General features: G+C 44.1%; 1 protein-coding gene across 2 annotated transcripts in view; it reads right to left on the reverse strand.

Moving 5' to 3' along the window:
- The window catches only part of NWD1 (NACHT and WD repeat domain containing 1), an 85,102-nt gene that overhangs the window by 19,795 nt on the left and 50,275 nt on the right, over window positions 1-15,032 (reverse strand). For both annotated transcript variants that reach the window (XM_027969461.3, XM_042249716.2), the window contains exons 12-13: window positions 9,673-9,881; window positions 2,275-2,547 (exon numbers count right to left, since the gene is read on the reverse strand). In XM_027969461.3, the coding sequence (XP_027825262.2) occupies window positions 2,275-2,547; window positions 9,673-9,881 (482 nt within the window). The remainder of the gene's footprint in view (window positions 1-2,274; window positions 2,548-9,672; window positions 9,882-15,032) is intronic.

The following is a 15,032-nucleotide window of genomic DNA, read 5'->3' on the forward strand; positions in this document are numbered from 1 at the left end:
TTATGCCCGGAAATGGGATCATATGGCAACTGGATCATATGGCAACTCTAGTTTTAGCTTTTTAAGGAACCTCCGTACTGTTTTTCCATAGTGGCTGCACTGATTTACATTCAGGACTGGGATTTTCAAACTCAGTGGGTCTGACACTAGAGTTCATGTTCCTTGCTAGGCTGGAGGATATTAACGAAAACAATCAGTGATTGAAGGAGTGATGGGAAGCAACCAAGAGACCTGATGATAGGACTGGGATTATCTCCCATGATCATGTTTGGTGCCTTGATTGCTCAGGGAGGCTGCGAGGCATGAGGTCCAGAAATCTGGAGTTTGGGGGTGATTCTTTTTTAAACCTTTTATTTTGCATTGGAGTATAGCCAATATCGGAGAAGGCAATGGCACCCCACTCCAGTACTCTTGCCTGGAAAATCCCATGGACGGAGGAGCCTGGTGGGCTGCAGTCCATGAGGTCGCTAAGAGTCGGACACGACTGAGCGACTTCACTTTCACGTTTCACTTTCATGCCCTGGAGAAGAAAATGATGCTGAAGTTGAAGCTTCAGTATTTTGGTCACCTGATACAAACAGCTGACCCTTTGGAAAAGTCCCTGATGCTGGGAAAGACTGAGGGCAGAAGGAGAAGGCACCAGAGGCTGAGATGGCTGTACGGCATCACCAGCACAATGGACATGAACTTGTGCAAACTTCGGGAGATGGTAAGGGACAGGGAGGCCGGGTGTGGTGCAGTCAGTGCGGTAGCAAAGTCAGATACAACTGGCCGACTGAACAACAACAGCCAATTAACAATGTTGTGATAGTTTCAGGCAGACAGCAAAGGGACTCAGCCATACGTATGCATGTATCCATTCTCCCCCAACTCCCCGCCCATCCAGGCTGCTGTACAGCATTGAGCGGAATTCCCTGTGCTATAAAGTAGGTCCTTGCTGGTTACGGGATGATTCTTTAGTGGCCATATTCCTCCCTTCCTGAAACTCTCACCTCCTCAGTAGGACACGCAAAACCCTCTGTGATCTATTTCCACTCCACTTCTCTTTCCTCCATAGCACCCAGTGTGTTCCTACCGCCTCACCATGCAATCCCCTATTCGCTCCATCTTTGCTTATGCATCTTAGTAATCCTTTCTCCTTCTGAGGCTGTCTCCCTGGAGAGGAACCTTCCGAGACTGCCTCTATCAGAAGCATTTGTTCCTTCACCCAAGCAAGAACATGCTATTTCTGCCTCTACTGAAAACAGACTCTGCTCCTCTTAGTATGACTATGAGTCATTGGAGAGCCTGGCTCCCTCCCTAGACTGAACTCCTCCCTAGACTGACGATGTGGTTAGACTCTAATGCACGGCCTGGTGCCCTTGTTCCTCCACCTGCAGCTCCGATATAACGCAACCCTGGTGCCCCATCCATGTCCCCTCAATGTACCCCTCTATTCCTGAAGGGTGCGCACTGCACACCTGCAACTCGGCGCTGGGAGGTTGTTTTTTCTGACCTCACTCCTTCATACACTTGGCCCCTGTGCTAATGCTCCTGGGAGCAGCCCTCACCTAACCACTGATGCAGCTGGTAGATAGAAACCCAAGTCCTATCCCCTCATCAGGGACAGTTCTGATACGTGTTCTATACTTTCTCCCAGAGCACCCGCAGAAAGACAGGGCATCATCAGTCACACAGTGGCCAACTCCCAGGAGACACCAAGAGACGTTTCCTGGACTGTGCTGAACTGCAGCCCCCTGGAATGAAGAAGCCAAGTGTCATTCATTAAAAGGTCAAAGGTGATGAAATAATGCCGTCTGCAGCACATGGATGGACCTATATGACATTCTTTCTCTGTGGGATCTAAAAAGAAATGGTACAAATGAACTTATTCACAAAACAGAAACAGAATCACAGATTTGGAAAAGGAATTTATGATTGGCGGGAGGATATAAGGAAGTGATAGTTAGGGAATTGGGGACCGACGTGTACATACTGCTATATTTAAATGGATAACCAGCAGGGACCTACTGTATAGCCCGGGGAGCTCTGCTCAATGTTATGTGGCAGCCTGGATGGAAGGGGATTTGGAGGAGAATGGATACATGTGTATGTATGACAGAGTCCCTTTGCTGTCCACCCGAAACTTCCACAACACTGTTAATCAGGTGTACTCTTAATATGAAATAAAAGGTTAAAAAAAACTCAAAGGTGAGATGGTTTCTCCCAACTTCTAGGACATCTAAGCACTTCGCAGCTGAATTAATGTTGACTCAGTCAACATTAGTTGCTTACCAAAGAGATGGAGCCTGTGCTGGACCCAGTAACCATCATTCTTTGTTTCTGGACTGAGACCCCGCAGGCAAGTGTATCTTCTTTGATGCTGGACAAACGTTGTCGCCTGTGCAGTGTTCCCGTGGCTGAGCTCCACAGACTGATCATGCCGCCCCGGGACACAGTCAGCAGGGTGGCCTGGGAAGCCAGCACTGCCGTGCATACCCAGGGGTCAGAGGCATCCCCCAGGATATGGAAAATCAGCTCTGCAGTTTCCAGATTCCAAGCACTGACCTAACAGAATGATAAAAAGACAGACCCATGTCAGAGGGAGACCTAGGCTGCAAGCTTGCCAGAGTCAAATGCAAGACCTGTTTTTTTTTTCTTTTTGGTCATTGCAATTAATTTTAATGGTTCCATTCCATTTATTTGTTTTTGTTCAGTCACTCAGACATGTCCAACTCTTTGCAACCCCATGGACTGCAGCACGCCAGGCTTCCCTGTCCTTCACAATCTCCCGGAGTTTGCTCAAACTCATGTTCATTGAATTGGTGATGCCATCCATTTATAGTTACTACAAAATATTAACTATATTAAAACCTGCTCTTTTTTAGAGTTTATACATTTAATTGTCAACACTCCATCAGTTTAAAGAAAAAGGAGGGAAGGACTTCCCTGGCGGTTCAGTGGTTAAGAACCCACCTGCCAATGCAGGGCACAGGGGTTCTCTCCCACTAAGCCCATGAGCCACAACTTCTGAGCCCATATGTTGAAATAACTAAAGCCTGTGCGCCTAGACCCCGTGCTCTGCAACAAGAGAAGCCGCTGCAACGAGAAGCCCGGGCGCCGCAACAGAGCAGCCCCTGCTCATCACAGCTAGAGGAAGCAGCCCAGCGAGGAAGAGCCAGTGTAACCGAAAGAGGTAAATCCATGTAAACAGAAGTAATGGAGAGTTTTTAAAAAATTTAATTAAGAAGAAAAAAGGAGTGGGGAAGTGGAAGGGATCCTGGAATGGATTCTGGAACGGCAAGAGAACGTTTGTGGAAAAACTGATGGAAGCCAAATGAAGTACGGAGTTGAATTGATGGTAACTGTCCATATTAATGTTTAGTTTTGATAAATGTACACTTGTTATGTGAGATGTGGGCACTGGAGAAAGCTGGAACAAGGCCATACAGGAACCCTCTCTACTATCTCTGGAGTTTTTCCACAAATCTAAAACTGCTGGGAGTTCCCTGGTGGCCCAGAAGTTAAGAATCCACCTTTCAATGCAGAGGACACAGGTTTGATTCCTGGTCAGGGAACCAAGATCCCACATGGCATGGGGCAACAAAGCCCAGGTGTCTCAACTAGAGAGCCCGCACACTCTGGAACCCGGGCACCACAGCTAAAGAGAAGCCCGCAAGCCACAGCAAAAGATCCTGCAAGCTGCAAACAAGACCCAACACAACCAAAAGTAAATGAATATATAAATTTTAGGGGAAAAAGGGTATTACTTCTCAAATACATGTTTTTAAAAACAAATAAATAAAATTGCGTTAAAATGCAGCTTTAAAAATATAGAAAAACAGCCATGCCATATGCATATATGTTCATTCCAAGTAATTACTGATGAATAATTAGAGAAGTTTCATCCTCAACCTTACCCCCCAAAGTATCTTTTCATCAAAAGTAATCATTTAAATAATTCTATTAATTCTACTTGTGGGATTTATACTAAAGGACTAGGAAACGATACACAGAAAGACATACACATATGTATATATGTATAAGGAAAGTTACCTCAGCTATTTGAACATGCAAAGAACTGGAAGCAACCTGTATGTCCAGTATGAAGGGATTAGTTACATAAACTGCAGCAGAGCCACGCAGTGGAATCTTATGAAATCACTAAACATGCTGATTTTGAAGAATTTTTAAGGTTGTGGGCAAAGATCATTTTATAAAACTGTAGATATGGTTTTATCCCCCTTTTGTTTCATACACACATGCGCACCACAAAAAGCAAAATTATGATAATTTTATGATGATTTTTGATAATTTTTATGATAAGGTTTGCAGTTATTTATTATCTATTATTTCTTTACTGTATTTTCCCAACTTTTGCTGATAACGTAGCTGATTTCTATAATCAGTTTTGAAAACAACCCACACCTCTGTAATAGCTAAGCCTACACTGTCCAATAGAAATACAATGTAAGCCACATATGATGTTACATTTTTTATAAGCCACATTTAAAAAGGTAAAACGAAACAAGAGATATAAATTTTAATGATATACTTTCAATATATTCAAATGTTGTCTTTTCAACATATAATCAATACAAAATTATTATTGAAATGTTTTACATTATATTTTATGATACTGAGTCTTTGAAATCCAATGTGTGTTTTATGCTTACTGTGCCTATAGGCTCAGATGCTCAGTCACATCTGACTCTGCAACCCCATGGACTGTAGCCCACCAAGCTTCTCTGTCCATGGGATTCTCTCAGCAAGAACACTGGAATGGGGTGTCATTTCCTCCTCCAGGGTATCTTCCTGACATAGGGATTAAACCTCCATCTCCTACCCTTCTTGCATTGGCAGGGGGATTCTTTACCCCTAACGCCACCTGGGAGCCCTCTGTATACAGTTCAGTTCAGTCGCTCAGTCGTATCCAACTCTTTGTGACCCCATAGACTGCAGCATTCCAGGCCTCCCTGTCCATCACCAGCTCCCAGAGTTTACTCAAACTCATGTCCATTGAGTCGGTGATGCCGTCCAACCATCTCATCTCTGTTGTCCCCTTCTCCTGCCTTCAATCTTTCCCAGCATCAGGTTCTTTTCCAAGGAGTCAGTTCTTCGCATCAGGTGGCCAAAGTATTGGAGTTTCAGCTTCAGCATCAGTCCTTCCAATGAATATTCAGGACTGATTTCCTTGAGGATGGACTGGTTGGATCTCCTTGCAGTCCAAGACTCTCAAGAGTCTTCTCCAACACCACAGTTCAAAAGCATCAATTCTTCGGTGCTCAGCTTTCTTTATAGTCCAACTCTCACATCCATACATGACTACTGAAAAAACCATAGCCTTGACTAGACGGACTTTTGTTGGCAAAGTAATGTCTCTGCTTTTTAATATGCTATCTAGGTTGGTCATAACATTTTTTCCAAGGAGCAAGCATCTCATGGCTGCAATCACTATCTGCAGTGATTTTGGAGCCCCAAAAAATAAAGTCTGACACTGTTTCCACTGTTTCCCCATCTATTTGCCATAAAGTGATCGGACCAGATGCCATGATCTTAGTTTTCTGAAAGTTGAGTTTTAAGCCAACATTTTCACTCTCCCCTTTCACTTTCATCAAGAGGCTTTTTAGTTTTTCTTTGCTTTCTGCCATAAGGATAGTGTCATCTGCATATCTGAGGTTATTGGTATTTCTCCTGGCAATCTTCATTCCAGCTTGTGCTTCTTCCAGCCCAGAGTTTCTCATGATGTACTCTGCATATAAGTTAAAGAAGCAGGGTGACAATATACAGCCTTGACATACTCCTTTCCTAGTTTGGAACCAGTCTGTTGTTCCATGTCCAGTTCTAACTGTTGCTTCCTGACCTGCATACAGATTTCTCAGGAGGCAGGCGGGGTGGTCTGGTATTCCGATCTCTTCAAGAATTTTCCACAGTTTGTTGTGATCCACACAGTCAAAGGCTTTGGTGTAGTCAATAAAGCAGAAATAGACGTTTTCCTGGAATTGTCTTGCTTTTTCAATGATCCATTGGATGTTGGCAATTTGATCTCTGGGTCCTCTGCCTTTTCTAAAACCAGCTTGAACATCTGGAAGTTCATGGTTCGTGTACTGTTGAAGCCTGGCTTGGAGAATTGAGCATTATTTTACTAGCCTGTGAGATGAGTGCAATTGTGCAATAGTTTGAGCATTCTTTGGCATTGCCTTTCTTTGGGATTGGAATGAAAACTGACCTTTTCCAGTCCTGTGGCCACTGCTGAGTTTTCCAAATTTGTGGCATATTGAGTGCAGCACTTTCACAGCATCATCTTTCAGGATTTGAAACAGCTCCACTGGAATTCCATCACCTCCACTAGCTTTGTTCGTAGTGATGCTTCCTAAGGCCCACTTGACTTCGCACTTTAGGATGTCTGGCTTAAGGTTGGTGATTACACCATCGTGATTATCTGGGTCGTGAAGATGTTTTTTGTATAGTTCTTCTGTGAATTCTTGCCACCTTTTCTTAATATCTTCTGCTTCTGTTAGGTCCAGACCATTTCTGTCCTTTATTGTGTCCATCTTTGCATGAAATGTTCCCTTGGTATCTCTAATCTAGACTCTAATGTTCCCTTGATATCTCTAATTTGGACTCTAAGTGGACTGCCGCAGGGGCAGAGGCTTTGGGGGCAGCAGACCTGGGTATGGCATAAGCCCTCCTGGAGGAGGTCCCATTAACCCCACCACAGAGCCACCAGAACTCACACAGGACTGGGAAATGAATGCTTGGAGGGCACAAACAGAACCTTGTGCACCAGGACGGAGGAGAAAGGAGCAATGACCCCACAAGAGACTGACCCAGACTTGCCTGTGAGTGTCCAGGAGTCTCTGGCGGAGACGTGGGTCATCGGTGCCCTGCTGCAGGGCTGGGGGCACTGAGTGTAGCGTGCAGGCGTGGGACCTTTTGAAGGAGGTCACCATTATCTTCATTATCTCCACCATAGTTTGGCCCCAGGTAAATACCAGGGAGGGAACACAGCCCCCCATCAACAGAAAATTGGATTAAAGACTTACTGAACGTGGCCCTGCCCATCAGAACAAGACCCAGTTTCCCCCTCTATCAGTCTCTCCCATCAGGAAGCTTCCAAAGGCTCTTACCCTTCTCCATCAGAGGGCAGACAGACTGAAAACCACAATCACAGGAAACTAACCAATCTGATCACACGGACCACAGCCTTGTCTAACTCAGTGAAACTATGAGCCATGCCGTGTAGGACCACCCAACACGAACGGGTCATGGTGGAGAGTTCTGACAAAATGTGGTCCACTGGAGAAGGGAATGGCAAACCACTTCAGTATTCTTGCCTTGAGAACCCCGTGAATAGTATGAAAAGGCAAAAAGATAGGACCTGAAAAAATGAACTCCCCAGGTCTGTAGGTAGGTGCCCAGTATGCTTCTGGAGAAGAGTGGAGAAATAGCTCCAGAAAGAATGAAGAGACAGAGTCAAAGCAAAAACAACACACTGTTGTGGATGTGACTGGTGATGGAAGTAAAGTCCGATGCTGCAAAGAGCAATATTGCATAGGAACCTGGAATGTTAGGTCCATGAGTCAAGGCAAATTGGAAGTGGTCAAACAGGAGATGGCAAGAGTGAACATCAACATTTTAGGAATCAGCGAACTAAAATGGACTAGAATGGGTGAATTTAACTCAGATGCCCATTACATCTACTACTGTGGGCAAGAATCCCTTAGAAGAAATGGAGTAGCCATCATAGTCAACAGAAGAGTCTGAAATGCAGTGCTTGGATGCAGTCTCAAAACGGACAGAATGATCCCTGTTCGTTTCCAAGGCAAGCCATTCAGTATCACAGTAATCCAAGTCTATGCCCCGACCAGTAACGCTGAAGAAGCTGAAGTTGAACGGTTCTTTGAAGACCTCCAAGACCTTCTAGAACTAACACCCAAGAAAGATGTCCTTTTCACTATAGGGGACTGGAATGCAAAAGTAGGAAGTCAAGAAATACCTGGAGTAGCAGGCATATTTGGCCTTGGAATACAGAATGAAGCAGGGCAAAGGCTAACAGAGTTTTGCCAAGAGAATGCACTCATCACAGCAAACACCCTCTTCCAACAACACAAGAGAAGACTCTACACATGGACGTCACCAGATGGTCAATACTGAAATCAGACTGATTATATTCTTTGCAGCCAAAGATGGAGAAGCTCTATACAGTCAGCAAAAACAAGACTGGGAGCCGACTGTGGCACAGACCACAAACTCCGTCTTGCCAAATTCAGACTTAAATTGAAGAAAGCAAGGAAGGAAAACCACTAGACCATTCAGGTATGACCTAAATCAAATCCCTTATGATTATACAGTGGAAGTGACAAATAGGTTCAAGGGATTAGATTTGATAGACAGAGTGCCTGAAGAGCAGGATGGAGGTTCATGACGTTGTACAAGAAGCAGGGATCAAGAGCATCCCCAGGGAAAAGAAATGCAAAAAGGCAAAATGGTTGTCTGAGGAGGCCTTTGTGTACGGCACATCTCAATTTGGAATAGCCACGTTTCAAGTGCTCGATAGCAACATATAGCTGGTGGTCACCATATTGGACAGCAGGGCTTATAAGCTACCAATATTACTTACATGTTAACGAGGACCAATTACTTTTATTACTTCATTGTAGAACAATCAACAGCTATTAATTATTTGGTGCTTACGATGTACCAGACTTTATTTTGGGGGGCTCCAAAATCACTGCAGATGGTGATTGCAGCCATGAAATTAAAAGACACTTACTACTTGGAAGGAAAGTTATGACCAACCTAGACAGCATATTAAAAAGCAGAGACATCACTTTGCCAACAAAGGTCCATCTATCAAGGCTATAGTTTTTCCAGTGGTCATGTATGGATGTGAGAGTTGGACTGTGAAGAAAGCTGATTGCCAAAGAATTGATGCTTTTGAATTGTGATGTTGGAGAAGACTCTTGAGAGTCCCTTGGACTGCAAGGAGATCCAACCAGTCCATCCTAAAGGAGACCAGTCCTGGGTGTTCACTGGAAGGACTGATGGTGAGGCTGAAACTCTAATACTTTGGCTACCTGATGGGAAGAGTTGACTCATTTGAAAATACCCTGATGCTGGGAGGGACTGGGGGCAGGAGGAGAAGGGGACGACCGAGGATGAGATGGCTGGATGGCATCACCAACCTGATGCACATGAGTTTGGGTGAACTCCGGGAGCTGGTGATAGACAGGGAGGCCTGGCTTGTTGCAATTCATGGGGTTGTGAAGAGTCAGACATGACTGAGCAACTGAGCTGAACTTAACCGATGTACCAACAAACTGTGGGAAATTCTCAAAGAAATGGGAATACCAGACCACCTGACCTGCCTCCTGAGAAATCTGTATGCAGGTCAAGAAGCAATAGTTAGAACTGAACATAAATAACATAACATATCAAAGTTTGCAGGATGTAAGTAAAGCAGTACTCAGAGGGAAATTTATAGCACTAAAAATGACTGTATTAAATACTATGAAAGGTCTCAAATCTTAAGGTCAGAAAGAACTATCAAGGTTATCTAATCTCGGCACCCCCTCAAGTGGTTGTATACTTTTGTCTCATTTCAGGGAACACCTCCTTATAAACACAATATGCTATCTTTGAATGCTCTGGTCTCAGCCTTCCTTTGCAAACAGGGCAGGTATCTGTTACCTTTGAGCCTGAAGCTGAATACACAACCTTCTTTGCTTCATCCACATGAAGGCTCCAGGTCTGAGATTCAGTGGGATCTTTTGAACCTCCATCCCAAATGGTGAATTTCTCCTGGCCAGAGAGTAAGTCCCACAAGCGCAAGGTGTGGTCTTTCGAGGCAGAGATGGCAAGTGTCCCTTGGGCAAACACTTCCACACACCTCACCTCTCCTGCAACAGACCAGGGTGGAGGAGAGTACATTAGCTGGGAACATTTCGCCCTTCCAACTACCAAAACATCTATGGGCTTGGAAATCCCTGGTTTACCAAAGAAGAGATGTATAGATTAGAACACGTCTGAATTACAAATAGTGGAATGTGGGGGCTTCTCTGGTGGTCCAGAGGTTACAGGTCTGCCTGCTAATACAGAGCACACAGGTCCGATCCCTGGTCCAGGAGGATTCCACATGTCGTGGAGCAGCTAAGCCTGTGAGTCGCAACTACTGAGGCCTCACTCTAGAGCCCGTGAGCTGCAACTACCGAGTCCTGGCACCACAAGTACTGAAGCCTGCGTGCCTTCAGGCCCGTGCTCTGCCCTGAGTAGCCCCCGCTCACCACAACAGGAGGAAAAGCCCGCACAGCGATGAAGACCCAGCACAGCCAAAAATAAACACATACATAAATGAGCACATCAAAACCCATAATGGAATGTGGCAAAGCTAAACTGAATGAAACCACTGGCTGGGATTAAATCATTTGCCCAAACGTTGAACCTCTAATAAATAGATCATTGAAATGTATAAAAGTTCATCATCTCGGGGGCATTTAAAGTTAATAAACTAACCAAAAAACTGAAGTGAGATTATAGAAAATTTCATACTTGTGGAGAGATATTTGTCTAAGAAAAACATGAAATCTGGAAGACATAAAGGGGAAAAATTGACCGATTGGATTGCATAAAAGTATAAAATTTCAGAAGGATAAACTTGAAAGATATCACATACTGGGAGAAAATATTTGCAGTCTATAACAGATAAGTGAAGAGCCTCCCTAATAAACAAATAGTTCTTACAAATGAGCAAGAAAAATGCAAATAACCTACTCACAAACTGGACAAAGAATATAAACAAGAAATTTACAGAAACAGTACAAGCGGACAATAAGCATGTGAAAGTGATGCTCAGCCTTACTAGTAAATCACAAAAATCCATCATGAAATACCAATACTATTATTATTCATTGTATTGGCAAAAATGTGATGCATTGCTTGCTGGAGTGCTGGCAGAGATACAAGAAATCAGTTATTCTTATACCCCACTGATGAGAGTATAAATTGATAAAAACTTGCAAAGATGTAACTTGGTGACATTTTCTTAAAGTTAAAATGTGCAACCTCTTGGTTTTAATAATATGGTATAGTTGTATAAGGCATTGCTAGTCTGGGAAGGTGTATAAAAGTACATGGGAACTCTTTGTACTATTTCAAAAATTTTTCTGAGTCTATAGATTTTTTTTTTAGTATGAGAAGCTAAGAAAAAGATAGAAAACATGAAAAATGTGCATACGATTTGACTAAGAAATCCCACTTCTAGAAACGGTGTCTTACAGAAGTAATAGCATAAGTGTGTGAAGATGGATAAGGACTTTAATTGCAATATTGTCTAAGTAAAACAAACAAACAAAAAAAAACTGGGGACTTTCCTGGTGGCCCAGTGGCTAAGACTCCGATCTCCCAAAACCAGGGGCTTGGGTTCAATCAATCCCTGGTCAGAGAATTAGACTCCACATGCTAAAAACCCCACCCAGTGCAGTCAAATAAATAAATGTATATTTTTAATGTTCAAAATGGATGGAGGGGGTACCCTGAGGGCACAGAAGCCATTCTGATCTTTATTAAAGAAAACACCCAAAGGGAAAAACACGTGCAGTCATACACACTGAAGTCGATCGGGTTCTGGGGTCTCTCAGGTGTGGGGGGATTTAAAGGGTTGACCCAGCCCCAAAACTTCAGCGCCCTGGTTAAACTGTGTCCAAAAGAGAACCTCATTGTCAAGGTTTTTTTCTTGTTTAATCTTTCCTCTTTAACAGCAGCCTGAAAGAAGACAATTCTCTTTTTCCACTGGAAATATAAAACTGAAAAGCCCATCCTGGAACTTCCCTGGTGGTGCGTGGCTAAGACTCCATTCTTTGTCCAGGAACCAGATCCCACATGCTGCAATGAAGATCAAAGATCTTGTGTGCCTCAGCTGAGACCCGATACAGCAAAATAAATAAATTAAAAAATAAATATTTTTAAAACTAAAAACAACCTAAGAAAAGGGAGCTGGTTAAATAAGACGGTGAGTGTCAATTGCTCAGTCACGTCTGACTTTTTGGGACGCCATGGACTGTAGCCCACCAGGCTCCTCAGTCCATAGAGTCCTCTAGGCAAGAGTACTGGGGTGGAGAGTCATTCCTTCCTTCAGGAGATTTTCCCCACCCAGGGATCAAAGCCAAGTCTCCTGCACTGCAGGCAGATTCTTTACCATCTGAGCCACCAGGGAGGCCCAAATAATATGGTACACCCATGTAAAGAATATTATGCAGGAATTAAAAATAATAAGAAGGAAGGAGGTGAATATATATATTCCCCTGGAGAAGGAAATGGCAATCCACAACAGTATTCTTGCTGGGAAAATCCCATGGGCAGAGGAGCCTGGCAGCCTATAGTCTATGGGGTTGTAAAGAGTTGGACATGACTGAAGCGACTGAGCGCTTGCGCGCACGCGCACACACGCACACACATATACACATGTGCACTGACCTGACCATAATAGTCATTATTACTACAATAGCCAATATTTAGAGTGCTTTCTGTGTGCCAAGCATAGCTGTTAACATGCACTAAACTCCTTTAATCTCATAACAACTCTTTGAGATATTATTATTATCCCATTGGGCTTCCTTGTGACTCAGGTGGTAAAGAATCCACCTGCAATGCGAGAGACCCTGGTTCGATTCCTAGGTCAGGAAGATCCACTGAAGAAGGGAATGGCTACCCACTCCAGTATTCTGGCCTGGAGAATTCCATGGACGGTATAGTCCATGGGGTCAAAAAGAGCTGGGCACGACTGAGTGACTTTCACTTCACATTGTATAGATAAGGAAACTGAGTTATAGCCCGGGACGGTAACTTATGCAAAGCCGCATGGCTACTAAGTAACTGAGCCAGGATTTCAGCCAGGAGCCCAGACTCTCAATCTCCACAAAACATTGATACAATCTATTGGGCTTCCTTGGTGGCTCAGATGGTAAAGAATCTGCCTGCAATGCAGGAGACCTGGGTTCGATCCTTGGGCCAGGAAGATTCCCCTGGAGAAACCCACTCCAATATTCTTGCCTGGAAAATTCCATCAACAGAGAAGCCTGGTGGGCTACAGTCCATGGGGTTGCAAAGAGTCAGACATGACTGAGCAACTAACACACATACATTGTGACAGAAGCAAGCTGCAGCCCAGTGTGTAAAACAGCATGATGTGATTTTCCACAAGAGCTCAAGAGACAGATCTATGCCTGCATAGTGAAGAGAAGTCGCTCAGTCGTGTCCAACTCTTTGCAACCACAGACCGTGGCTTACCAGGCTCCTCCATCCATGGGATTTTCCAGGCAAGAGGACTGGAGTGGGTTGCCATTTCCTCCTCCAGGGGATCTTCCTGACCCAGGGATCGCCCAGATCTCCCACACTGTAGGCAGACGCCTTACCCTCTGAGCCACCAGGGAAGTCCTTACGTCTGCATAAGCCTAGAGGAAAAATTGCTAATGGCGTATAACAGAGTGTGTGTACTGGTCACTTCCGGGGGAGCATTGACGGATCGAGGGAGAGAACAGGAAGGGAATTTTGTTTTAGAATTCACATGTCCCCAGTATTTGGAGTGATTTTTATTTCTTGAGATTGGGATATTTTTCAGCCAGAATTTTTATAAATAATAACACTTTATAATACTTCCCATACATAGGCCATTATATCACTGTTAAAATGAATTAGTGGACCTCCTTGGTTGTCTAGTGGTTAAAAATCCACCTGCCAATGCAGAAAACATGAGTTCAGTCCCTGGTCGAGGAAGAGTCCACGTGTCTCAGAGCAACTGAGTCCACACGCCACAGCTACTGAAGCCCTCGCCTCCTAGAACTTGTGCCCTGCATAGCTCCTGCGCGCTACAGCTAGAGAAAGCCGATGAGCAGCAACAAAGACCCAGCACAGCCAGACAGAAAACAAATGAAAACGAACCAGAGATATATACATGATATGGAAAGAGGAAAAAATAAAAATAAAAAACCAGGCTGCACAAGTTTATATGTCTATATATAACCACCTATATCACACAGATATAATAACCAAGAAGAGAGATAAGAGTAGCGTGTTGTGAAATATTTAGAAAATGATGAGTTTTGAGGATTCATTACCTTGTTTCAGTAGAACTGATTAATTGTGTGTTTCTATGATGTCATGTTTAAGAATGGCTGTTTGAACATAGGGAAGAGACTAGTGACCGTCAAAGAAGAGAAGGAGTAGGGAAGGGATGGACTTGGAGCTCGGGATTAGCGGATGCAAACTATTCACAAACAGAATGGACAAACGACAAGGTCCTACTGTAGAGCACAGAAAACGATTCTCAATTTCCTGGGATAAACCACAGTGGAAAAGAATATAAAAAAGAACCCATATCTGTGCATAACTGAGTCACTCAGCTGGACAGCAGAAATGAACACAACTTTGTAAATCAACTAAATTTTCAATAAAAATATTTTTTTTTTAAGAAAAAGAATGACCACCTCACCAAATTCTTGAAAATTTCAAAGTTGACTCTCAGAAGCCAGTGCAAAAGACCTCTAGCACCCTACCATGTGATGGGAAATTTTTGCTTTTCTTATTACGTGCTTCCCTGGTGGCTCAGACGGTAACGCATCTGCTTACAATGCGGGAGACCCGGGTTCGATCCCTGGGTCAGGAAGATCCTCTGGAGAAGGACGTGGCAACCTACTCCAGTACTCTTGCCTGGAAAATCCCATGGATGGCGGAGCCTGGTAGGCTACAGTCTATGGGGTCGCAAAGAGTCGGACACGACTAAGCGACTTCACTTTCACTTTCACAGTGGCTTCAGGGCTTTCCTAGTGGCTGAGACGGGAAAGAATCTGCCTGCAATGCAGGAGACCCAGGTTCGATCCCTGGGTTGGGAAGATACCCTGGAGAAGAGAATGGCAACCCACTCCAGTATTCTTGCCTGGAGAATTCCATGGACAGAAGAGCCTTGTGGGGCTACCGTCCAGGGGTCGCAAAAAGCTGGACATGACTGAACAACTAACACACACACACACACACACACACACACAGTGTTTTCGGTT

The sequence above is a fragment of the Ovis aries genome, chromosome 5 (genome assembly GCF_016772045.2).
Source record: "Ovis aries strain OAR_USU_Benz2616 breed Rambouillet chromosome 5, ARS-UI_Ramb_v3.0, whole genome shotgun sequence".
Classification (NCBI taxonomy): Eukaryota; Metazoa; Chordata; class Mammalia; order Artiodactyla; family Bovidae; genus Ovis; species Ovis aries.